At 50.7% G+C, this 26326-nt stretch overlaps 1 protein-coding gene and 1 long non-coding RNA gene across 4 annotated transcripts in view; one reads left to right on the top strand and one right to left on the bottom strand.

Moving 5' to 3' along the window:
- WNT7A (Wnt family member 7A) overlaps window positions 1-4778 on the bottom strand; it is a 40547-nt gene extending 35769 nt beyond the window's left edge. Inside the window, exons 1-2 of the mRNA XM_027748532.2 lie at window positions 4086-4778; window positions 3015-3241 (exon numbers count right to left, since the gene is read on the bottom strand). Coding sequence (XP_027604333.1) covers window positions 3015-3241; window positions 4086-4156 — 298 coding nt within the window. The 5' untranslated portion in view covers window positions 4157-4778. The remainder of the gene's footprint in view (window positions 1-3014; window positions 3242-4085) is intronic.
- Window positions 4779-4985: 207 nt separating this feature from the next.
- On the top strand, window positions 4986-24591 carry LOC114002516. 3 transcript variants are annotated; one of them, XR_005565979.1, is made up of 5 exons: window positions 4986-5287; window positions 6970-7130; window positions 18216-18489; window positions 24015-24134; window positions 24471-24591. It is a non-coding gene; the product is annotated as an uncharacterized LOC114002516 (long non-coding RNA). The 3 variants fall into 3 exon arrangements; XR_005565980.1 differs by lacking the exons at window positions 4986-5287; window positions 6970-7130 and adding exons at window positions 15062-16867; window positions 17993-18111; XR_003545893.2 differs by lacking the exon at window positions 6970-7130.
- Window positions 24592-26326: the final 1735 nt, after the last annotated feature.

Raw genomic sequence — 26326 nt, 5'->3', positions numbered from 1 at the left:
GTGGCAACAAGAGAACTGAGATAATTTGGGTACATTTATATAACATTCATAAAACAGGTTACCCAGTAAGGTTAAAGAAACCTGGGTTTGAAGAGATTTGGGCTTGCTGTGTCATCAAAATTGTGGCTGGGAAATAGTTCACAGAATCCGTGGTATCCAAGGGAACTTATTTGTATGGACTGACACACACAAATCCCATTAGCATAAGAGTTACTTAGGCACATCCTCCTAAATTGATCTCAGGCTCTGCTCGCTGCACGTGCCCGGCTGAGCCACATTTCTGTCATTCTGAAGTCATCTCCTAATCATAGAGAGAGTCCATCAGTGCCACTCCAGAGGCAGGGAGGGAGGAATGAGCTCATGTGTGGCTCACTGACTTTATTGCAAGTGGTAAGACAAAGGTGCCCCACGTACTTCCCAGGTAACAACTCTGAGGATGCAACTGCCTGAAAAATACAACCAGTTGTTGAACCCTAGAAAAGGTGCTAATGTTTAGTTGCCATTGAAATAATGTTTTGTAATACCCTCTAATTAAAAAAGCAACAAGGGCACAGCATCTTTGCCTAATGGTTTCCTGGACTGTTCTTGTGCAGAGTCACCTTGAAACAGCTCCTATAGGGTACATGGTCCTTCATGTCACACATCTCTTTACTATCTTGGGTGAGGCACTCAGGCCTGAACTCCTCCTATTCGTGGCCATCAAATTTGACTTATGGCTTTATGGCACACAGGTTTTATCCTTTTTAACCAGAGTGAGATATTATTTCTCTGGAATATACTCTGTAACCTAGAGCACACCCTGACAGAGATCCAAGGGAAAGAAAGACCCATAAGGAAAATGCTTTTTCCTTATAGCCATAGAAAGATGAGCTATGTCAGAACATTCAAGGTTTCTATACCTGCTGATAGGGAAGAAGCAGAAGAACAAGGAGACAACCTGAGCAGGAGTGGTTACACTATAATATTTCGTGGTGTTTGAGAGCCTGAGTACTTTTACCCTTGAGACCCCAGGAACGCCTGTGCACAATAAAATTCACCACTGGATTTTAAACCTCTGTGATTTTTATGAAAGTTTACTTTAAAATTTAAATATATAACCTGTTTAAATTTGAATGGTTTGGGTATTCTTTAAATGAGTTTTATAATTTGGATGCCATTCAACTCTTGACTGTGTTCTGAAACCAACGAGGAATTTGCCCTATCCATCTTCGCTCATAATGGATAGATAGAACATATTAAGAGTTATCACCTCAAAAACAGATCAAAGTCTACTTCCTTTAATATTGACTTTCTTTAAAAGGACCTAAATATAACCCACTAGCTAAATAATTCAATTTTCGGACGGAGGAAGGGAACTGAGAGCATGTTTATACAACAGACCACAATAACTCCACAGTTTTCTGATTTGTTGGAGAAGAAAAAAAATCCTTCTCATTTTCTGTTTAAGGAAATGTTACTCTTAGACTAAATGAGTCCAAACCTGTCAGCCATCCAAATGGACTCTTTACTGACATGCCACTAAGTGGCAAACACCTGCATACATCACTGACAGGAAGAGCTCAGCTCAAGGAACAGAAACAATGAGCTAATCTCAATAAATGGTCCTTTTTCAGATGTTTCACAATGTTGTGCAGGGGGCTTTTTACCTTCTCTACTCGAGTCATTCTTATTATCAAAGATGTTGAAAGGTGGGGATTTCAAACCCAGCCATGTTGTTCCCTTTCTGTTTCTTTCCCTAAATATCACCAAGTTCTGGAAAATATACATATCAGTGTGCACTGACATGATAAAATACACGTTCAGTGTCCTCGGGAGTTCCAGAGCAGAGTGGCAAGGCTGTACCTCTGCATTTCACGGGAATGCAAGGAATGAGGTACTAGGGACACATCCTGCCATATGATCAAACAGTGCCTGGGGCCAGTCCACAGGGTTTCCCCACAGCTGCTCAGGACTCTTCTTGCTTCTGTTCTCAGTCCCTTCTTCCACTCTCATCAAATAGCTATGTTTTCTATCACTCTGAGCATTGTTAAATGGGATTTCTGGTTTTATGCAACTACATTGTAGATGGGGAAGAGACCAGGAGGCCTCAAGACTGGAAACCATAAAGCCCAACTTCAACTTCTGGATGCAGAATGTGGTGCTGTGAGTGATTAGCTTTCAGTGGCAGCTCTAGAAATGACTAACCTGTATTGGGAAACACTTCCTCAGCCTTTGTATTTTAAGTGCTGTGGAATCAAAAAAAACCCCAAGTAAACTCCACCACTATGTGTTTTGCAGAACGGGGGTATGAGAGTTTTAACTACACCTGTGTATTGTGTTTTTCATTATTAATGCTGGTTCAGTTAAGAATTTTGATATGTTTTGTACTGCTGCAGTACATGAAAACACAGAAACTGGAAATGGGATCTTCTGCCTGTTGATTAGAAGCGTTTGCAAAAGCCCTGACACCTCAAGCCAGAACACACCCGCCCTTTCTGCTGGGAAAGAGGGCACTGGATACAGCTGCTATGGGATAACTATTTTGTGTGCTGGGAATCCCTCACAATGACACTGGTTGTTGCACCTTAGTCCCACCGGCTACAAACATCAGGTCAGTGTCGCTGTGGAGGTCCCTGCACTCCAGAAGTGTAATTCCAGCTCTGTTTAGCATTCTGAGCACTGCCTTCAACCAGAACCTTTTATCCATCCCTAAGTACATGAATAAGGCAGCTGTCCCGTGCCCACAAATGCAAAACCTTTTGGAAAGGACTTGTGAGAGCAAGACAGTGCAATCCCATGGTGGAAGTGAACCACAGGCAGGTGCCCTGCCAGGAAGCAGCAGGGATGTCGGTCACATTGGTGACAACAGCCACAGCCCAGGTGCTGGTCCTGCCCTGGCACACGCTGTGTGATCCAGCTGATCTTTCCCAGACCAACAGCCGTGCCCCGTGACACCCCCGTCTCACACCCCCGGTGCCCACTTTTGGTGTCCTGCGGGTGGCAGCCCGTCAATGACAAGCAGAGAGCCAACGTACCCACTTTGAGCTCCTTCCCGAAGACGGTCCTCTCTCCCAGGGCAGAGCAGTTCCAGCGCCCGTTGCGGAACTGGAACTGGCACTCGTTGATGCCCATTTGGGACCCCTCCCCGATGACGATGATCGCGTCGGGCCTGCTCTGGCAGATCGCCCGCTGCCGGGGGGCGAGCCCCGGGATCTTGTTACAGATGATGCTCGCTCCCAGAGCCACCACCGAGGAAAAACCCCTGCAACGACAGGACACCAGAACTGGCTGAGGGGAGGCTCGTACCGGCGGCAGGCGCAGCACTCCGCTGCTTTCCCGAGCTGCAGGGCCCGGCTTTGGCAGGTGCCCCCGGAAAACACCCGCCTTTCCCCCTGTCGCTTCCCTCTCCCTCTCTCCAAGCCAAGGCAAAGATAAGGAGAGCGCGGGCTCCTGCCAAAACGGGACCAAACTTCCTCGTTGGTGAATTAAAGCGCATGCAGCGGCGTTGCGTGCCCGGGCCACGCACAGACAACGGGCTGGGAGGGTTTTCCCGAACCTGTCCAACAGTTAGAGGAGGGAGGGAGGGAAGGCGGACAACCCTGCCCGCGGGCCGCGCCGCCTTCTCCCGCACCGAGCGCACCTGGACGGGCCGGGGATGCTGCGGGACCGAAGCGCCGCCACCCTCCCTGCGCCCCGCTCGGTGCGGGAGGAGGCGGGTCCGCCGGCGGAGCCGCCGAGGGATGTACCCGGCGGGGGCAGGTACCCGGCAGGTACGGGGCAGGTACCCGGCAGGGACATCCAGCCCCGGGGACAGCCGGCCGGGGCGGGGAAAGGCCGGCTGCCCGGGCATGCCCCCGGGTGTCCCCCCGGCAGGGACCGCCCGGCCCCTCGCAGCCCCGCACATGGCCGGGGCCGCCACCTCGCCCCGAGATGCGCGGGCTTTACCTGTCTTTCGAGAAATAATCGTGATCACCACCATCATCACTTTTTTTTTTTTTGAGACTTCCCGAGTTAAATAGTAACAGGTCTGGACAGGTTGGGCTGAGCGCGAGTGAGAGCGCGATTGTTATAAAAGAAAGAGGGAAGGAAAAAAAAAAGTTACTCACCCAATCTTGATATACACAATCCCCAGGCTCAGGAAGATGTGGAAGATCCAGCGCCTTGTTTTCCTGTTCATATTCCTTGCTTGCCGTGGCTCAGACCAACACGCGAAGCGATGCCCGGCGCGCTCGGGGCCGTGCCGTGCCGTGCCGTGCCGGTCCGTCGCTGGCGGTGCCGCGGTCACGGCCGCCCGGCCGAGCGGGGCAGCCCCCGCCGCGCCCCGCACCGCCCGCCGCTCCGCGCCGAGCCCCCGCCGCCTCTCACCATGGCCCCGCCGGGGCTCCCCCGCTCCGAGCCCCGCGCCGGCTGCGCTGCTGGCACAGGAGCGCGGTGTGCGGGATGGGCTGCGGGGTCCTGCGAGCGCCGGCCGCGTCCCCACCTTCAGTGGGAATTGTCTCGCTCTCTTCTCTCTTCTCCCCCCCTCCCTTTTTTTTCCCCCCTCTCTTTCTCTCTTTTTCAGCTACTTGGGCGTGTTCTCCTCAGGAGGGAGTTGTCCAGCCTGGGTGGGGGGGAAGAAAGGCGGGGAGGTGGGAAGAAGGGGAACCAGGAATGGCAGACGGATCACCTGCCTGCAGGGAGGCTCAGGGCGATCCTCCTCCTGCGGGCACGGCCCGGAGGAACGCGGCGGGGGCTCCGGGGGGTGTCACCGGGGGGCGCCCCCGGGGCTGGCCCCGGCCCGCCGGGCGGCATTGGGGCCGCCGCGCCCGGCTCGGCCCGCACCCCGCACCGCTCCGCGCCCGCACCGCGGCCAAAGCTTTGACTCCGCGCTCGCCGCCCGCTCGCCGGGGCCGCCGAGCACCTGGGGCCGGTTTTATGCGTGTGCCCCGACGCTCCTCCCCTCGCTCTGCCTCCCCGCAGCCTCCCCGGCCCCGCGCCGGGTGAGCCCCGGGCGGCCGAGCATCCCCGCAGCGCCGCCCCGTCCCGCACCGCGGGCAGAGGCGGCACCGGCAGGTGCGGCCTCCGGCGGGCAAGAGCGAGCCCCGTGTGCCCGCAGTGCCCTCCCCGCTGGTTTTGTGACTGATCCTTCCAGTGACAGAGGCAGGGCTCGGTCCCGCCGGCCCCCGTGGCCGTGGGTTCACGTCGGGGGTCCGCGGCCCGAGCCCACGGTGGGGGCAGAGCGGGGGGTGCGGGCGCTCCGCGGGGAGGGGGACCGGCCCGGCAGAGAGGAGGATCCCGTCTCCTCGTTGCGGGAATTTACACGGATATGGTGACTATTTTATTATCCACTTCAAATATTTCTAACAGGGAGGTTACCTAAATGATAACAGGGGTGTGGTGCGGGAATTGTTCTGCTGATAATGTTTTTCTGAAAACAAAAACACGATGACAGGATCCCTCAGGGTCCCTCCGAGGAGCCGGTCCGGAGCCCCTCCGAGGAGCTGGAGCCTCCTTTGCGGGACAGCGGGTGCGCCCGCAGGGACCCGCCGCTCCCCGCACGGCCCCGGAGCGGGGGGACGAGCGGGGGTGCAGCAGGTCCTGGGGGGGTGGGGGCGGCCGGGTCCGTCCCTGCCGAGTGCCCAGGGCCCGGAGAGGGGGTCCCACCCCATCTCTCCATCGCTCCCTTCCCCGGTGCGGACGGAGGATTCACATCCCCTGGGCGCCCCGCAGCCTCCCCGCGCGTCCTTCCCACGGCGGCCGGAGCCAGAGGCCGGCCCGGGCCCGGCTCCGTGCGGGGAACGGAGCGGAGTGCGGGGGATGCGGGAGGTGCAGTGTGCGGGAGGTGCAGTGTGCGGGAGTGCGGGGGGTGCGAGTGTGCGGGGGGCAGTGGAGGGGGCAGGGTACAGGAGTGCGGGGTGCGGGAGTACGAGGGGCGCGGGGTCTGGGGATGAGAAGTGCGGGGTGCAGGAAGTGCGGGGGGTGAGGGAGTGCGGGGGGTGAGGGAGTGCGGGGTCCAGTGGGGGGGGTGGGGAGGGCGCAGGGTGCGGGGAGGGCTGGGTGCGGGACTGAGGGGTGCGGGACTACGAGGGGTGCGGCGTACAGGTGTGTGGGGGTCCAAGGGGTGAGGGGGGTTCAGGGGGTGCGGGGGGTGCGGGGGATGCGCGGACGCCCCGAGCCCCGCGGGCAGCGCCCGCCGCAACCTCTTTATCAGAGCGACACTCGGCGGGGACGGCGGGAACTGCAGCCGAGGGAGCGGTGGGAGAGGGGAGAGCGGGTGGAGAGGGAGGAGCAGGGAGAGGGGGAAGAACAGGGAGAGAGGGAAGCGCGGGCAGCAGTGGACAGAGTGGGCAGCCCTCAGCACCTACAGGGCATTTGGGGCGGTGGGAGCAACTGCCCCAAGGCTTTTGCAGCCTCCAGTGGAGCAAAGCAGGCTCCCAGCCCTGGAGCACATCCAGCACCAGGTACAAGGTGATGGGCCAGGTGTGAATAGAAGGCAGCATGTATTGGTGAGAATAAATTCGAGGCTTAGGGCAGATCCTCTTCGGGTGGGAGAGCAACCTTCCAGCAAAGGCAAATGCCATTAAGAGCAGGCAGAAAGGCTGGATTTCAGTCTGCAGTTGTCCATCCTCTCCTCTGACCAGCAAGGATGTTATGTGTTGATGTTAACAGTGCCGTGCACCTCACCATGTGCAGGGAGCAATGGGTGTGCAGCCAGCAGGGCATCTGGGAGAGCTGCCATACCCTGCACACAGCAGGCTCCTCCAGCACACACAGACAGCTGTTTGCTGAGCTCTGTGAGGTTAAACAGGCCATGCTGCCTCATGCAGGACCAAACATGCACCTTGCCCAAACATCTGGCCTGTACTTCTGTGCCATCAGTGTTATCAGTCCTGTCAGGAGGTGTGGATTGCTCGGCACACTGTCCTCTGTGCACATTGAGCAGCTTTCTAAGTGTCAGAATGTGCCCTGCCATTGCAGCCGCTCACCAAAGCATCTGTTTTGCCTGTGCAGGTTTGGCAATGAAGGTCTGTATTTTTTGCATCATATATAGCTCAGGACAGTGATCCATCAGTTGGGCTTCTAAAGGCTAGGACCATCCAAAACAACCTCCAAAATACTGCAGGTGAGCGACGGAGCTGCTGCTGAACAGGAGACTGGGACACAGGATGGAGGTGAGGGTTGTTGCTTCTTTTGTTGCTCTTAGTGCAACTGGTCAAGTTGGTTCAATAGTCCTTGAGCAGAAATGGGCACAAAAAGTCTCAGGAGTCTCATCCTGAAATGAAACTTCCTTTCCAAAAAGCAAATCTACCCTCTGAACAATAACATAACTGGGAGGTCATTTTAAATTTGCTTCAGAGTTTCAGTCCATATTCCCCGCTCTGGTGATCTGGCACATAAAACACAGTGCAGGACCTCTTTAGGCTTCATTTTGGGGATTTTTTTTTTTTTGCATTTCTGATGTTTAGTATAATTCAACCTCAGCAAGTCATCTGTTTAGCACAGCACAAGGGTATGGGATAGGTCAAGGCTGAGCAAACTGTTGTCTTAAGGTTCAGGAAGAGCAGAAAATGGCAAAGCCTTCTCAGAAAATGAAGATAAATAATTGACTGGGCTAATCAATAACTTGCTCTGTTCATTCCTAAAAAAGTTGTGACCTAGATATACGTGAGCATCTGTGTGTGGGCATGTGAAGCATATATAAAATAACATTCCTGTGCAGATTAAAGGAGGTAGTTTGGCTTGTTTGGCAAAATTTCTCAGAGTTTTTTAATCATTATTTAAAATGCTGTAGACCTTAAATGGTCCTTTCAACCATGATGCCTTCTGAGTGGTCTGCAGTAACTAATCTTTACCTGACACCTGTTTTACAGGGCATGTATATCCAGCTTCCTTTTTTACACTATGTCTTCATTTTTATTATTTCTAATAAATAGATTCTAATATCTGCATAATATAATCAATAGGAGGCATTATGATAAATTATTCTACTTCTCTTAACAGAGTAGAGTAATAAGTTTTAGGAAAATTGGTAAATTAACACAAACCTTAGAAAAATAATTAGAAATGAGTGACAGAAAAGTAGGAATCAGAAAATTGCCTGTGGCAACAGAAATGAACTTGAAACCATGCTCTTAAAAGGATTTAAAAGAAATCCCAGAGATCCTGATTCAGGAGAAGGTGGGCTGCAGGTACAAAACCAGCTCTCAGGATTGTTCTGGAAGAACCCTGTGTCCTATTTGCAGGAACTTGGGAGGCAGTTTATGCTCCTCCATGAAGCACAGCTGTCTGTGCCATCAGGAAGGGACAGGCGTGTTCCAAACACATTCCTCTGACCTGACCAGGGAGAGACTCCAAGGCAGGGGGAGAGGAGAGCCTGGCTCACTCTGCCTCAGGGGAGACCAGCTGGTGTGTGCTCAGCAGCCCCTGCCCGGGTGTGGGGCAGCCTGGATGGACCAGGATGCTGCACTCACTGGGTGTGGGCTGGCAGCCAGTGGGACACCCAGCTCCAAGGAACCACAGAATCCCAGAATATGCTGAGTTGGAAGGGACCCACAAGGATCATCGAGTTCATCTCCTGGCCCTGCACAGGCCCATCCCCAGGAGTCACCCCCTGTGCCCCAGAGGATCAGCCAAACCCTCCTGGAGCTCTGGCAGCCTTGGGGCTGTGCCCACTGCCCTGGGGAGCCTGGGCAGTGCCCAACCAGCCTCTGGGGGAAGAACCTTTGGCTGAGATCCAACCTGACCCTGCCCTGACACAGCTCCAGCCATTCCCTGGCTGCTGTCCCTGGTCCCCCCAGAGCAGAGCTCAGTCCCTGCCCCTCCTCTGCCCCTGCCCAGGAATTGGAACTGCACTGAGGTCTCCCCTCAGTCTCCTCTGCTCCAGCTGAACACACCAAGTGCCCTCAGTGTCCTCCCACGGCTTCAAATCAAGGCCCTTCCCCATCTCCGTTGCCTCCTTTGGACACTCCCTGATGGCTCAATCCCTTCCTTCCATTGTGTCCCCCCAAACTGCCCCAATGTTGAGGTGAGGCCGCCCCAGGGCAGAGCAGAGCGGGACAATCCCCTGATACCCCCAGGACAGGGTTGGCCCTCCTGGCTGCCAGGGCACAGGGCAGAGGGTCTCTGCAGGCCTGAAATCACAGGCCCTACGTACAAGTCTTAAATGTACAACCTGGGAGAAAACAGTGACCTTTCCACTGTGCTTCACCCAGAGCCCAGGAGAAGGAACCTTGAGAGCCTGTTTTGTTCCAGGCTATGGCAGAGGGAGGTTTGGTTCTACTGGTCCTGCCAGTGCCTAAAGGGGCCTACAGGGAGGCTGGAGCGGGATTTTTCACAAGGGTGTGGAGTAATAGGACAAGGGGGAATGGCCTTAAGCTGAAGGAGGGCAGAGTGAGATGGGAAAATTCTTCCCTGTGAGGGTGGGGAGGCCCTGGCACAGGTTGCCCAGAGAAGCTGTGGCTGCCCCAGCCCTGGAAGTGTCCAAGGCCAGGTTGGATGGGGCTTGGAGCAACCTGGGCTAGTGGAAGGTGTCCCTGCTTGTGGCAGGGGTGGAATTGGATGAGCTTTAAGGTCCCTTCCAGCCTAAACCATTCCATGACTCTGTGGTGCCAGACTGGTGATCTGAGCCATGGGTCTCCCCTGCCTCTCCTGAGATGCTCGTTGCTATGAGGAAACATATCCCCAAGCAGAGCAAATAGTTTTATTCCAGATATGATCTCTTTGCTCTCACCTTTTACTACCCATGTCTTTATTTAGCAGCAGCAACTTTCTTCTGAACAAAGCCTAGGTCCAAGCTACACCCTGGAGCCATCCATCACTTGTTGCCACAATGGTGTTTCTATTGTTAATTGTTAGTCAGGGTTTCTTTTTGGGGTTAGGCAGTGCAGTGATTTAGTACACCAGCTAATCAGCTCTGAAAATGTATTCTCAAAATAAATTAGATGCAAAAAAAAAGAAGCTTGAAAAGTCTGTCGGTCTTGATACAATCCTTCAGGATTGCTGGGCTCCCTCACAAACCTACAACTGGATCCAGTAGTTAAAGAGGGTCACTGCTGCTCCTGGTCTCAGCAGGGGTTACTGAAGCTGAGTAAGGAAGTTTGCACAGTCTGCTCAGTGTGTGGTTCTAGTCAAGGTTATTAATGTCTCATTTTTCATAAGCATAAAGAAACACAAGAAACATACCCACCTAAAATGAAAAAGAAAGGTTGTCTGTCTTTTTTTTTTTTTTTCAGATGGCCTCTGATAACATGAATTCACAAGGGAAAATGTGGTTAAAAGCCCATTTTGTAACTAGATCCTAGATGCACATACCATCAATACTCCAGCTCTGGCTCCCTTTTATCAGGCTAATCATAGCTGCACTGTTTTGTTGTCAAAACACCTCCTGTAGAAGTCAGACCAGAGAGTCCTTTCAGCAGCAAAAACGTGAGGTTAATATACCAACAGTCTGCAGTAAGAATCTGCTACCTCCTAAAAGCGTGTGGAAAAAAATACAATAAATAAATAAATAAGATTTGCAAACTCAGTTAATTTCCCGAGCTCTCCTTGGCCCACTCCTGCAATGTGTCATGTCATCAGCAACCACAGTGGCTTCTCAGCTTACAGATGTATCCGTGGGACTGCAGAAGGACCAATAAAAAGCGAGGAGTGAAATCCGTGAGGAGCTGTGGCAGATCAGAGCTCAGGAAGGGCGAGAGCCGCCTGACCAGAGCTTTCCAGAGCAAATCTGGGTGGGTTTTGAACCCCTGTGGCAATGAAAAGGTGCCTTATTGTGATTAATCAGTTGATCTGGTGATGCAAACAAGTGTCTGGTGAGCTCGGGCCAGGGACAGAAACCTTGGGAATGTTGTACCTTTTGAGGGGGAAGCTCAGACCCCCAGGTTCCACTGAGGTGTCCTCCAGATAGGGCCCATCTGAGCCAGGCTGATGGTGACCCCAGCAGTGAATCAAGCCAGGGAGCAGAAGGAGTTTGGGCATGGACAGCTGTCTGGGAGCCAATTACCTGCAGCTCCATGTAGTTAGGAACTGATGGGCTCAGAGGGCTGTGGGAGCTTTGGGGATGGATGATTAGAAGCCAGTAGAAGAGTTGGGGAGAGGAAAGAGCTTTGGAACGGCTCTGTTTGGCTGATTTAGGAGTTTGTTGGCTGTTCAGTGGCTCGGAAGATGCAGCTGGTTTGTGCCTGTACGGTGCAGAGCTGTGTCTGTGTGGGAGCACCCAGGCAGGCTCTGTTCTGCCATGGCCTCTGACACATCTGCTGGCTTTTGGAGCTGGACACGACCTGAGGAGCTCCTGAAAGCATGGTCTGTGGGTCCAGAGTTTCTCAGGGTTTGCTCAGACTTTTTAATCCAAGTGCAGATAAAGGAATACTTTACATCATACCAAGGTTAATGAAGCTGCTCCAAGCCTGAGCTGGTGAGCTCCACCCAGCCCTGCTTCTGGGGCAAACTCATATGGTTGGGTCTTGGAATTCTCCCTGTATGAAGACATGAACATCAATTCTAAAAAAACACAGTCAAGAGGACTTGGGGGTTGTTCATGTGCTGTTTTGTAAATCCCTTGAAATTTTCCCTTTCTCTAGGAGTAGGAAGTTCGCTGTGGCACGTGCAAGCACACTCTGGGTTGGTCTTGGGGCTGTATTCCAAAATGGGATTGGGCTTAACCCTGCCTACAGCTGCAGGCTGTGCTCCCCTCCCTGGTTACCACCTCGAGTGCTTGGAGTTCGGAACCTCTGCCTGTGCTGCACTTACCAGAGAAGGAGCTAATCATTAGTATACTTGAAGTAAACTGCTCTCTCCAACAGCAATCCTTAATATCAGTAGCAGAACTGGAGAAACAAACCTCTTTTTGCCAGTCATTTTGAGCTAAGTACGTGAACCCCACTGGTCTGCATCTTCTGTTCCCTCAAGCAACATGAGTGTCACTACGTGCCCACTGCACAACATGCAGTGACCTCCAGTTCTCAGAGGCTCATTTTGTTCTCTTTGTTTACCTCTTGTCCCCTGACAGGCATAAACACAGCTATTTGTTCACAGAGATGCTGCTCATCCAGATTGTTTTGAATTACATGTTTTCCCACACAGCTTCTTTGGGAGACTTTTCTGATTCCACTCCAAAATAAGTAACATGTTACAAACACACTGGGGAATATATTGCATTTGCAAAAAAATAATATTCCTTTGTTATCATAATGTGCATTTAGATAAATACTATTTTTGCCCTTTTTTTTAAAAAAAAAAAGACCTGACATTTCCTTTACACATTTATTAATGAACACAGAGGTGAAAAGATGAACCATCAAAGCAGATTATTCATTGCCAAAGAAAGGTCTTAAGCACCATGGATCTGATCCAGAAAATATGAGACAGTCTTCCAGGCAGTGCAAGGACCAGAAAGCTGCAGAAGGTATTTCCAAGGAGGTATTTCCAAAGCCCTCAGGTTCTCCCCAGGTAAAGAGAGATGGTGCAGCAATAGCACGTGTGGAGGGAAGAGAGCTGGGACATCTTTGGTAGCTGTGGCCAGCTGGTGTTGAACATAGGAGTGCTGCAGAGGGACTTCTGGGGACAAAACCTGTGGTTTGTCAGGGCATAAGCTGAGCTCTGGCAGTTCCTTGCAGCAGCAGGGTGAGGAGAAGGCTGAGGCAGAGCTGGCCACTGTCCCTGCAGCAGCCCCGTGGGCTCTGAGCCGGCCGGGCTGGGGGGATGTGCCCGGCACAGGGCACGGCTGCCTGGGTGGGGAACAGCCTCCGGGACAACAAGGGTGGTGTCCATCCCCTGGCCATGTGCAGGGCGGAGTCACAAAGCTGTGTATGGGAAGGGGTAACAAATAGCATGAGGAAATCATGTGGAGATGAGGGGAAGCAAGCTCATGTTCACGGCAGGAAGGAGAGAAAGGGTGGAGAAAGTGGAATGATGGGGAGGAGGGCACAGAAAGACACAGGTCTGCTTTTTGTTGTGGTGGGGCCTGACCTTGGGCTAACACATATTTACAAATCTGGCAATCAGCAGAAGACATTTTGAGACTATGACTAGGTTAATATCTCCATATAACTATAATTAAAATGATAGAACTCAAACCCTGTCTTTTTTCCAAAATAAAACTTCCCTTTTCCTCTATTCAAGTATTTGAGGTGCACTTTTACAAGGCTGATGTCAAGATGTCACCAAAAACACACGAGGCCACGGTGATATCATGGTGTGAGAGAGAGTCAGGAGTGAGCCACGTAAACGTTATGAAATATTGTCATTTTTTTCCCTTCCGTTTTAGCCATTGCCTAAACTGGAACCATAAAACTGGTCTTAAAATAGCACTGCAGGTTCAAAAAAAAAAAAAAGGGAAAAGTACTGAACGAGATTTTGTTTTCCAGCCAAGTTTGTTCAAACAGCCTCTGCTAATAGGAGAACTTTGGGGGAATTCTGTGAACCCTTGGAAAGTGTATTGTATTGCAGATATCAGGGCTCTTATCAATAATTTCCTATCTCCTTGCAAAGCCGGGAACATTTCCCTATCTACCTACAGAGAGATATATTTTATGTCAAGATGTAAGGCAAAATAGGCCTGCATTCAATATTTAGTTTCAAATTATGTAAACAGTATTAACTGATCTGTCAAAAATGCGTTCGTGGAAAACGCTTGACTAAGCTAATTCATGTTTTTGGAAAGGTTGCCTGTACAGACACTTGGAGCACATCTGTTTACCATGGGCCTGGTAACACAGCCCTCCAGTTATACATTTCCAAAGAGTAATTGTGGAGTAAATGCTGTAAAGGTATTAAACATATAATTGTAAACTGTTGGGGGTCTAACGACACGGAATACGTCGGGATCGAGTCCGAGCATGTACTTTGTGTAGTGGAGAAGGTGTAAATGGAGGCACATCAGGACCAGGCCACAAGGGCTGGGGGCTCTTGGGGGGTCTGGGCTAAGGGTTTGGTGGCTGTGGGTGGTTCTGGCCTCACTGGCTTCAGCAGACCTTGCTGGGTCAAGCCACATGAACAGACTTGCTGTTAGGAAGCTGAAGTTTTGTGCTGTCCTCCTGCTGCAGCTCCTGTGTGGTGACACCACTCAGGTGTCACTGAGACTGCAGCCAGAGGTGAGGCCATCTCTCTGATGGCCAGGTGAGGACATTCAGCAGCTTAATTACTGGTTCTAGTGTCCATCTGCCAAAATTGGTCATTTTTCTAAGAAGCTTCATGTCTCGGTCCAAGACTCTCACGTAGTCACAGAGGATAAGCAAAGTATTTGGTGTCTGCTCTCTGAGCTGGAAGGGGCTTCCAGACATGACCTTGGATTTCTGCTTTGGGTTAAAACAGCTTTTCTAGTCATGTTCTTGCTGGTCTGGTTCCAGTGACTGCCCTTGTCAGGGAGGGAGTTCTCTGTGCTGCTCATTGGAAGGGAAAGCCCAGAAAGACACCAAAAATTTCAGCCTTTACTGGAGTATTCCTGGGAGTTTTGGGAGCCATGGCCAGGGGGGAGCAAGTGCACACACAAACCCTTTAGACATCTCAGAAGACTGTGCTCTTGTGAAATTAATTCCTTATGGACCAGAGAGTAAGGGCTACTTCAAAGGTGTCAGCACTGTGCTTGAACCAAGTAGGGGGCACAGACAGAAAAGCTTCCTGGGAGGATTTATAGATTTGGCAATGGATTTGTGGTAGGAAAGGATTCTGATAATTCCATCTTCACAGACTCACAGAATGGTTTAGGCTGGAAGGAACCTTAAAGCCCATCTCATTCCACCCCTGCCATGGGCAGGGACACCTTCCACTAGCCCAGGTTGCTCCAAGCCCCGTCCAACCTGGCCTTGGACACTTCCAGGGGTGGGGCAGCCACAGCTTCTCTGGGCAACCTGTGCCAGGGCCTCCCCACCCTCACAGGGAAGAATCTCTTCCCAATATCCCATCTATCCCTGCCCTCTGGCAGTGGGAAGCCATTCCCCCTTGTCCTGTCCCTCCATCCCTTGTCCCCAGTCCCTCTCCAGCTCTCCTGGAGGCCCTTCAGACCCTGGAAGGGGCTCTGATGTCTCCCTGGAGCCTTCTCTCCTCCAGGTGAACCCTCCCAGATCTCCCAGGCTGGCTCCAGAGCAGAGGTGCTTGGAGCATCTCCATGGCCTCCTCTAGACTCATTCCAACAGGTCCACACATTTCCTGTGTCAGGTGCCCCAGTCCTGCACAGATCCCTGGGCTTTGCAAGCCAGGGCTTCTTGGTAGTGACACAGCAAAAAGGAACTCCTCAGTATGGGAAAGAGGTGGCTGCAGAAGTGATGTGCTTTTGCAAGGACCCAGTGTGGAAAAACTTCAAGAGAATTAAACCACTCTTGAAGGATTCATAAACTGGGCACTAGGAGAGAGAGTACAGGCTGTGGTGGGCTGTGGACAGACCTGGTCATGGTGTCAGTGATGGACAGTGGGGTTCTGTTGAGACATGGGCACAAGCTTTGCTTTAGCCAGGATGAGCCCCAGTTAAAAGTAGATCTAAGTAAGAGCTGATCCTACAGAAAGAGCTTTTGTTGTTATTATTTACTTTTTAGTTGGAAAGAAAAGGCAGGTCTGGAGTTGAGCAGTAAAACAGGAGACATCCCTGCAGAGGTGGGCAGTGAGTTTGGGTATGGAGGCGAGTTTGGGTTTTTGGGTTGTTCGGTGGGTGGTTTTCCCTTGGAAAGGGGATGTAGGAGAAAAGAGACCAAGAGCTGTTCAAGGCTGCTGAAAACTGCTTAGCAAATGTGCTGGGGGCTGGGGGTGAAGGAGGCTGAGTCCAGAGAACAAGGGCTCGAGAGGAGCGTGGTCAACTGTGCTAAAAGCAAATGAAGATAAAAGGAAGTGGCTGACTGACATCTTGGTAAGAAGAAGAGATGAGAGACCTCCACCAGAGAAGTTTCTGTAAGATGTGAGGGGCAGAAACTTCCAGAGGAACACCAGGATATTACAAACAGCAGTGAGCTATGGGAGGGACCAGAGTCTGGAAGGACAAGAGGGAAATCAAGGACATTTCGGTACATCTTAAAGAAAGGAGACGCTAAAGGATGTTAGTGAAGGGGAAATTGCAGAATTCAAGGCTAAATGAGAAAGAGTTAAGGATAATTAGAATTAAAAGGGATGAAAAAAGGACGAAAGACAGTGAAATGTCATGGAGATGCCACTGGAAGGGAAAACAGACCAGTGCCCTACTGCAGAGGTGAGCAAAACCAGTCAGCTCATATTTCCTAGGAGGACAGGGGAGCCAGGAGAAGAGAGCCAGGAGTTGCATCAGCCAGAGTTGGAGATACACTTGTTCAGATTCAGCTGGATCTTACAGCTGCTTAGTTGGGAAGGTGATGGTACAGAGGTAGAGAGAATGAATTGCTGCTGTGTTAACAGCTTCGGGGGGGAAAAAGTGAAATTCAGTCAGACTCTGGGAGAACAGTCTAGACTGGAACTGAAATGAAGCCTGAAAGTAAATGAGCAATTTTCAAATTGAGAAAAGGACAGGGAGGAGAGGTCTGCAAACAGAGGAGCAGGGGAAAACTAATTGAATTATCTGGATGAGCAGTGAGCAGAGGGGGGATTTGCACAGCAGGGAGGTGAGGAAGAGCAGTGGTTGGTGGAGAATATTGCAGATTAACCATTTGAGAGTGACTGAGGGAGTCAAACGAGCTGTGGATGAAGTGAAGGAGCAAGGATATGGAGATGCCAAGGTGAGAGACTGGTTGGGTTGTCACACCAGAACCTGACACCACCAACAGTGGGTGGAGGAATCTGGGAGGAGAAGAAAGAGCTTTGGGTGAATCCTGGGGGAGGATGAGGAGAGATTGGGCAAGAGAAAGGGCTTGAAAGCAGCAGGAACAGGAGGGATCCCCAATCATTTGCACCATGTCTGCTCCTGATCCAGAAAGCTCAGAGAAAGGAAGAGGCTTGGAAGAGGAAGAGAGCACAGGTGAGTTCCTGGGAGCTGGAGGAGCTGTGGGTGCCTGGGGTGAGCACACAGAGTCCAGGAGGGGAAAGAAATGGAGTGGTGGCACTGAAAAGCAGGTGGAGTGAGGGGTTGGTGGAGCTGGGCAGGGAGGGTGGTACACTGGGAGGACAGGGATCTGATCCAGAGTTGTCAGAGGAAGGGATGAGGAGCATAGTGGGAAGAGGATAGGCTTGGCATGGAAAATGGGAGGGCAGAAGGAAGATAAGAGGGCCAGATGCTGTGATGAACAAAGGGTGAGGTCAGACAGTGGCAGACGGGCGCGTGTACAAAACCAGAAAACAAGAGGCAGCTCCTGCCTGTGGTTTCGGGGCACAGCCCGGGGCTGCCTGTGATCAGGAGTGATTGATTACAGAATTAGGCTTGTGCTATTTTGGCCCTGTGACTTCAGATGCTGTAATCTAAGCCCACTGTGTGCTTATCCTTGCAGCAAGGATAACTCTTCAGGCACAGGGATGGTTTTGGGGGGAGACACATCAGGAAGCTTTTCCCCAAACTGCCTTTGTAATCCTGCCACTCCTCTCATCCATCACCAGGCCAATATAAAACTGGCCCTGTGCTTCCTGCTGGAGTGTTGTGAATTTTCAAAGGCAAAGTGCACTATTGTTTAATAGCCAATTATTCACTGGCATTGATAAACAGGCTCTGCCTGCGATTACTGCAGCAATTACTCACCCTCCTAATTTAGACATGAGGAAAAATTAATTCAAGCTTCCAGTTGATCATTTATATCTTTGGCTTTTGTAATACACATCACAGCACACTGAAAACAACTCCACCACAGGGAAAACTGATCTGTTCACACTGATAAGGTGTTTTACTCTTGTTCTGTTATTGGGGGAGGCAGGACCAAGTCCAAGTTGAAGGGCTGTGGCTGAAGGGTTTTTTTTATGTTTTGGGGATGTAAAAATATGAAAATCACTTTGTTAAACCTTAAATTAAAAACAGAGGGGAGGGATGTTCCTGCAGTCAGAGGGGATCTCTGTGTACAGCTAAGAAAGCAAAGAAAATAGTCGGGTGTTTAAGTAATGTGACCTCACCTTGCCCCCAGACCACCCTTCAAGTCCTGATGGACCTGTCTCCAAACAGGAGACATCCAGGATGTTCAGGAGAGGCTGGTGGGGAGAAATTAGAGGATGTTGGCAGCCTAGTTCAGAATGAAGTGGAGGTGGCAGAGGCAAATAAAGCTGTTAACAGGCTTAGTAATGGTAAGTTACTTACTCCTTATAACTCAGGAGCAGTGAGATGGAAAGGTACCCACATACCATTGGGACAGAGAAATGTTTTCATTGTTTTCTTGTTGTTATTAAAGTTACTCCACAGGTTGCAAAGGGCACAGGAGTCCTGTGGTAACTGCAAAGCGAAGGAGCAGCGCCTGAGAAGCACCTTCTCCAGGTTCCTTCCCCACTCGGTGCTGTGGTTTCACTTTCCGTGGCTCTGTTTGCTGCTGGCAGAGGTTCAGCTGGAACGGGAGAGGAGCAGGAAGAGCCTTTCCTCGGCGCAGTCTGACAGCACCTCCCTGCCCAGCGCAGATTCCGTGCAAGGCAGAGCCTCTTCCGTGTCTGCTGAGCGACGAGCAGGGGCAGGTGAGGCCTCGTGCTCCGTGTGCAGCAACCTTTGCCTCTGGAGCAGAGCATGGATTGCCTGGGGGTTCACTTTCCAGACTTGGGTTTATTTGCCCCAGACGGGGTCACTGCAGAGAGCTGTCCTGTCCAGGGGCAGTGCAGACCTTGAGTGACCACAGGTGGGTTTTTCTCTCCAGCTCTTGCCCTGGGAAGCACCTGCTCCAGGCAGCATTCACAGAAGGAATGCCAGCACTTTCCCCAGCCCTGGGGCAGGTGGGGTGAAGCACAGACAAGGCTGTGGCACCTCAGCTCTTCAGAGCAGACTTGAGGCAGATAACTGGTTACAGAATCCCAGAATGTGCTGAGCTGGAAGGGACCCACAAGGATCATCGAGTTCATCTCCTGGCCCTGCACAGGCCCATCCCCAAGAGTCCCCCCCTGTGCCCCAGAGGATCAGCCAAACCCTCCTGGAGCTCTGGCAGCCTTGGGGCTGTGCCCACTGCCCTGGGGAGCCTGGGCAGTGCCAACCAGCCTCTGGGGGAAGAACCTTTGGCTGAGATCCAACCTGAGCCTGCCCTGACACAGCTCCAGCCATTCCCTGGCTGCTGTCCCTGGTCCCCCCAGAGCAGAGCTCAGTCCCTGCCCCTCCTCTGCCCCTGCCCAGGAATTGGAACTGCAGTGAGCTCTCCCCTCAGTCTCCTCTGCTCCAGCTGAACACACCAAGTGCCCTCAGTGTCCTCCCACGGCTTCAAATCAAGGCCCTTCCCCATCTCTGTTCCCTCCTTTGGACACTCCCTGATGGCTCAATCCCTTCCTTCCATTGTGTCCCCCCAAACTGCCCCAATGTTGAGGTGAGGCCGCCCCAGGGCAGAGCAGAGTGGGACAATCCCCTCCCTTGACCAGCTGAAAGGCAGCAAAATAGTCACCTCTCCACCAACTGCTCTGCTTGACAACATGGTAGCTTGGAGCATTTAGCCAAGGCTGAACACAAGGTTGGCTCAATAACAAAAAGTAGAATATTTTTTCAACTGGCAGACAGAGTTGGGCCTTTACTCGTTGCTCCCTCAGTGCAGGGTGTTGGATGAGCAGCAGGTCATTCATGGTCTCCCTGGGCAGCTGTACCCACCCACACTGGGGCTCTGCAGGGGCTGGAGGTGCTGCTCTGGTGGGAGGTCATTTCCTGTCTCACTCACCTCCACCGTGGCTCTGCCCATCTTTGGGATGCTTGAAGCTCCTCTGAGCAGTTCAAGTGCCACACAAGCAGAGCTCTCCCCACTTCCTCAGGAGGAACTCGTGCTCCTGTTGCCTGAGCCAAGCAGCAGGGTGGGCTGAGGAGGGAGAGGGACACTGCTGTGATGATGTGTCCTGGCCACAGGGGCTGCCTCCAGGGACTGGCAATGGGCACAGCACTGCAGCTGCTGCTCTGAACCCTTTGGGGTTGCTGGCTCTGAACCCTTTGGCTGCACGTGGTACAACCATGGGAGATACACACCAGAGGTGCAGGCAGAGACTGCAGCACCCTGAGGTTCCTGGCCTTGGTGTTTGCTCCAGGTGGGGAGCAGTCACAAAGCACTGATGGTGATGTTATAACTGCGCTGATGGGAGGAAAGAAAAGAGAAAACCGTCAGAGTTCATCTTATCTGAGACTATCGTGCACGCTCAGGAACTGTGTAAATCAGTTGCCCTGCTTAGCCAAAAGCTAAAGAGTTTCTAAAGTTTATTTCCTGTCTTTATAGCAACTGTCTGGCCCTTTATTTATTTTCACTGAAAGCTGCTGGTGCACTAAAAATAGTTTTTGAAGCAATTCTTGTGGCATATTGTATAACAATGGCAGGCTGAAGCCGGGGCAGTTGGGAAGTGAAGGATGCCTCCTTGGGCAATCTCTTCTTCTGAACTCCCATCATTTTTATTTTTATGCTTTGTGCTAAAGCATTTTCTGTCCCCCACCGTGGAGAAGAGCTGACGGCTCGCATTGTTGTTACCTTGAAAGGGCAAGTTATCACGGTTAATCCACCCTCCAAGGTTTTTCCTCAGGATAATTATTGTTGTGGTGATTCATCTTGCAGACCCTGCCCTTCCTTATTCGCGCAAAATATCCTACTCCCTGCAATATTTCTGGGTCAGGCTCGTGCCACACATGTGATTTCCTCTTGGGCATGCAGACAAGACAAGATGGATTTAAAGGTCAGCCAGCGCTGGGCTGGCCAAGCTCGTCACTGGTGGCTTGGTGTGTCACCCACGGGGGATGGTGCAGGTGGGGCCGGTTTGGGGCTGGACGGACACAGGGTGGGCAGGTGAAGTTCACTCGTGTTCCACGTGGGGTGGGGGAGCAGGGCCTCTGTTGTTGTGCTGGAAAATTTCACTGCTCCCGTCTTTAGTGGAAAACATTATCACCAGCACATCCTGGCATGTAATTCTGCCTCATTTATTATTGTCTCGTGTTGGCTTAGTGCTTATGGTGCATTTCTAAGGTACTCAGAGAGGGTTGTGGTTTTTCAAGGAAACATAACTCATGGGGGACAGGGGAGGGAGAATCCTGAGAGATTTTGGCACAAACTGAGTCAAATTTTACTGAACATGAAAAATAGAACCTGTGCAGGCTTCGACATGAGCTCTGCATGGCCCAGAGGCCACGGGGAAGGGAATATGCCCAGCAGGCAGGATTACCACTCAGGAGACCTGGGCTCTGCTTTTCCTGCCAACGTGCTTGTCAGGGGCTGTCTGTACATCCTATGCTCCCCAGTTTGGGTGCAAACCACCAGGTTTTGGGGCAGGCAGATGTTACCCAATGCCTGCAGCTGTCTGAGCTCAGGTCCTGTCTCAGGATACAGAAACAGGATGAAACCCAGTGATGGCACCAAAAAGGCGGATCACAAGCTTGGTCTGGGTTTGTTTGGGAGTTTTTTCCCCACTTTCACTGGTGTTTGTGCTAGAGAGATGGGCTCACAGCTCCTCAGCTTGTTTCATGGCCTTCCCTGATGGTGCGACACAGCAGGATGGGGGACAACCACCAAAGGGAGAGAGCAAACCCCTACCAGGTGGTTCCATCATGCTGCCCCTTGTGAGGCCCCTGAACCAGCTGGTTCAGCCCAGACCAGGACCAGTTCTTGCCTTTGCTGCTGAGCTGGGAAGCACTGCGACAGCCTCCAGTGCAGGACTGAACTTGGCTGCTCCCCTTGCCATGCTGAAAGAGCCTGCCCACAGCTCCTGCTGCAAGACTGCTGCAAAATGAAGCTCCCACATCTCACCTGAGGTAGAGCCAGTTGGTGGGATCAGCAAGGCAGCTCCAGGTCCAGAACGGCCGTTCCGAAGGGAAATGTGTAGGAGCAGGGAAATTGCATGCAGTGCTGCTTTCAGCTAAGACTGGGCACTTTGGTGGGGAGCTGCTACCACCAGGTTCACTCAATTTTACTTTACGTGCTTTGGAGGAAGTCAAAGTCTTGAGTAAAGCACCTTTAGGGACAGTGGAAACAAGGGAGAAAACCCATAACCTCATTTCTTTGTACACTGAGTGTGTAAGTGAGGGTGGTGCAGGTGTCCTGCAGCCCTTCCAAGGGGTGGGAGTGAGGTGCAGGTGGTTCACAATACAGTGATGTGGTCTTACTAAACCCACCCCTTCTGCTCTTGTGATCTGGCTTTGCTCACACCAGAGATCTCCTTACTGAGCTCCTGAGCACCTGTAAATTCATCACAGTCCTGGGACTGGGACACTGCTGGGTGTCTCTGGGAGCAGAGGCTGTGCCTCCTCCCTCTCCTTTAGCCAAATTCACCTGGTGAACTGGCAGTGTATTTTAATGTCACCACAGCAGCACAATCCCTCAGCAGGACACACTTCCCATCCAGGTGGAACATGACACCCATCTCCAAACACGGGTGTATCGCCGGCGGTATCAAGGAATGCCATCCAGCACGCCCAGTGACGCACACAAAGGGAAAACCGGCACAGGCACCAGCCAAGACAAATTGGGAACACGTTCCTCAGAGTCTGAACAGCTTCCTGCAGCCTCTACCTGCCAGCAGGGAGGTAGGAACAACCCCGGCTGCCATACCTGCTGACCAGCGGGCAGTTTGTGGGATCTTTATGGGCCAGAAGTGGTTCCTGGGGACTGATGTTACTGTTTTCAATACCAAATTAATTTTGTACATGATGGTAGTGTCACAACCCTTCCCTGTGTGGTACATGGTTATGACCTCTTTCATGTGAAAAAACCCCAAATGGAATACTATAGGGACTTTTATTCTCATGTTTCCTTGAAGGGGGACAAGAAGAAGAACATAAACCATGACCACACTGATTTGTTTTGAAAACTCTCCCACAATCCCACACTTGCATTTACACTTTCTTTGAATACATAACACCAAAGGTTCAAAGAACTGGGGCTGTAGTGGCAGAACAGAGGTTCAATCCATTACTGTTCCTTGGGGTGTTAAATCCTTGGGGTGTTAAATGCTTTGAATTGTCTTCAGTGTGTCTAAAATCCTTTTTTAATTTTTTTTCCCGGCACGAGAATTCTGGAGCAACACTTCAGAGAGCAGGTAAAGCTGCTTCCAGTGCTCAAAATATCAAAATCACTTTTGTTTGGTTGTACAGTGCTAAAACACTGGTGTTGTACAGGTACACCTGGTATAGATTTGTTTAGGATTTTACTGTTGTACAAGGAAAATACCCACTCGAACTACCTGAGCAATAACAGATCCAGTAAATGTGTCCAGTAAAGAATCTAAAAATCTGAGGGACAGTTATATTCACCTTGGTTTAGGCAGTAGAGAAAACAGAGTTTGGTTTGGTTACTTGCCTTGTTGTATGTAGCAGTTCTCAAAATGCTTAGCTGGAGTTAACTGAGTTTTGATGAAGCTCTCAAAGACGCTAAAAGATGTTAAAAAGAAGCTATGAATTTTGTGTTAGATATCAGAAGCACTTCGAGAGATTTGTATGTAACTGTCACATGAATTTAAGATGCAATTCCGTGTTAAAAGCTTGGCTGACCATGAGCAGAAATGTGGAAACTCAACGGATCACCTCTGGAAAAATGGCATTTGTGACTTATACTCTCAGAAGACTAAAAATAGAACTCTGCCTGTTTGTTTTCCTTCATGAAGTGGCCAACTGTAACACTCCCTTACCAGCCCTAAAAAAGAATTTACATAAAAGATGCTGACGCAAAACCTTATCTCATGACCGTGTCTCATTAGGTCATCTCTGGGGGGGAAGAAATGGCTTCATTTTTGAAGTCTCTTCCCTGACCATGAATCAGTCAGAGAAAACAGTGAGGTGCACCTCTGCACAGCAACCTGTCACCTTAATCTGTTTTGGAACCTACAATAAACCCCCAGTTGTTTGTCACGTGTAAGGTAATGCTCTGAGAGGGAACTCTCACACATTTAATGATGCTCAGTAATTTTCTGGCCAAAGGGCAGCCATGGGGTTTTTCCGGGTGTGCTGAGCTCCACATCTTTAACCACTTTGCTGAACAGAGCTCGTGGAGAACCAGCCCTTTCAGTCCTATTTAATTCTGTGTTGTTTTCTAATTCTTATTTTATTGTAGGAAAAACGCTTGTCATGGCTTATCTGTCCAGCAATGAACGTGTCTGGTGCTGGAAAATTAATGTCTGTTACCTGTACTGCACCTACTGATGGAACAGTTCCAGCCTGGAATGGGCAAGAGGTGAGGAAAGACAGGAGTTCCTGTATTTTTCTCTTCCCTTAAAAATGAAATTTAAGACCCAAATCAATCCTGCAATGCCTTCAATATTTATGGCCTCTACTTTATGGAATCCTACTCCACTTAGGAAAGACCTATTGCGATCTGAGAAGACTAAACTCTTTCCTATTCAGATGTAGTGAACTCTTCTAGAAACAGAGATGGCACAGGCTAGTTGTATCAAAGCACGAAAATGTACCAGTTACTCAGTTTTCTAATGTCTTCCTATCATGAAATATTCTCTCTTGCACAGAAATCTCTTGATATTTGGGTTGCTGATCACATTTTTTTTCTTTTCAGGACCATTTTTAAAACACTGTAGAAAAAAACAGTGCATCAAGGATGAACAAAGATTTCATTGCTTCTGGGTCTGTCTCAAAATAAAGACAGAAAAGAATAAAGAAATGTGGTGGTTTGACAATTCACGTTTTTCTTTTGCTGTTGAAGGCTCTTTGAATCAGAGAATCCCAGAATGGTGTGGGAGGGATTTTAAAGATTTAACCAACCCTCCATCATGGGCAGGGACACCTTCCACGAGCTCAGGTTGCTCCAAGTCCCATCCAACCTGGCCTTGGACACTTCCAGGGATGGGGCAGCCACAGCTTCTCTGGGCAACCTGTGCCAGGGCCTCCCCACCCCCACAGGGAAGAATCTCTTCCCAATATCCCATCTCTCCCTGCCCTCTGGCAGTGGGAAGCCATTCCCCCTTGTTCTGTCCCTCCATCCCTTGTCCCAAATCCCTCTCCAGCTCTCCTGGAGCCCCTTCAGGCCCTGGCAGGGGCTCTCAGGTCTCCCCAGAGCCTTCTCTTCTCCAGGTGAGCCCCCCCAGCTCTCCCAGCCTGGCTCCAGAGCAGAGATGCACAGGAAATGTTTTGTTGTCATCAGTCACAGAATTTGGACCGAATCTAAAAGCAGCATTGGATTATTTTCTGTTGCCAATTTTGATGGAGGGAACTCTGTTTGGGCTGGAGAGGGATTACACAGGGATCAGCCCAGCACTTTGTCCACTGAGTGAAACACCCTGTTCAGTATCAAATTTACTGATCAGCACTTTGATTTTTAGAGATTAGTTCCTCAACACTTGCGCTCCCAGTAGTCACCCTAAAAGTAATAAATATTGTTGAAGAGCAGCTTAGATTTGGCTCCTGTCACAGCTGCCTCTAAATGGACCCTTAAAACACCTGGGATATCCACCTGTGAGCCAACAGTGACATGAACTGGCAGAGGAGGTAGAAAGCTTTGTGTACAGCTGTGCTACATCTGGATCCACAAACAGGCTCTGAATTTTACAGGACTCCAGTGCTGCTCCAAAAACCAAAGGGAAGGGGATAGAGGGGAATCAGGGAGTGTGTGATTCCTGGCTGTCTGTGCAGGGCCAGGAGTCAGACTCGATGATCCTTGTGGGTCCCTTCCAGCTCGAGATATTCATGATTCTATGAATAACCTGTGGGAGAATTATTCTGGGTTCAAAGTGAAATCCTGTCCTGAGATTAAGGGAAGGATTTCCATTGACTCAGCTGAAACCAGGTTTAAACATGTCTGTTCCTGTCAAAGGATAGCTTTCCAGAGCTGCTCCTCGGCAATTCACCCATTTAAACTATCTCCACAATACTTTTACATATTCCCCTGCACATTTTGGTGACAGCTGAAACCTTTTACAGCATCCTAACAAGAACATTTCCTGAATTTCATCCTTCAGATCCTCAGATATTCTAATTCTCTCCACTCCTTAGTTATTCTCATGCCTAATGCTCCAACTGTTTCACCTTTAGGTTTTTTGCACTAGTCTGATTAGGTTTGACCTACCTTTTTTGCTCTAACCTGAGGAAAATTTGCTGTGTCCCGTGTGTCGGTGCACTGGTTTGTGGAGCTCTGCATCACCCCTGTCCTCACAGCACGTCTGATAAGGCAATTGGGGCAGTGTCTGCCAGCTGATGAGGAAACCATCACCATGGTGTTACATCAGGCTCTAAAAACAGCCTCGGTCTTACTGTTTTCTAAAATAAATACCAAGGAAAGCCTTTGGCTGCTTGTTTTGGCAGGACACACTTCAGTGTTACGTAGCAGGACCCGGCGACATCACTCACAGCTTAGTCATGTACAAATTTACTTTTGTAGGAGTTGGGAAGTTCAAACTACACCTCTTTCTTTTCCTT

This window comes from Pipra filicauda, unplaced genomic scaffold (genome assembly GCF_003945595.2).
Source record: "Pipra filicauda isolate LSUMZ 115617 unplaced genomic scaffold, ASM394559v2 scaffold592_size254116_pilon, whole genome shotgun sequence".
Classification (NCBI taxonomy): Eukaryota; Metazoa; Chordata; class Aves; order Passeriformes; family Pipridae; genus Pipra; species Pipra filicauda.
The sequence above is the reverse complement of the archived record's forward strand: the minus strand, read 5'-3'. Positions and strand labels throughout refer to the sequence as shown.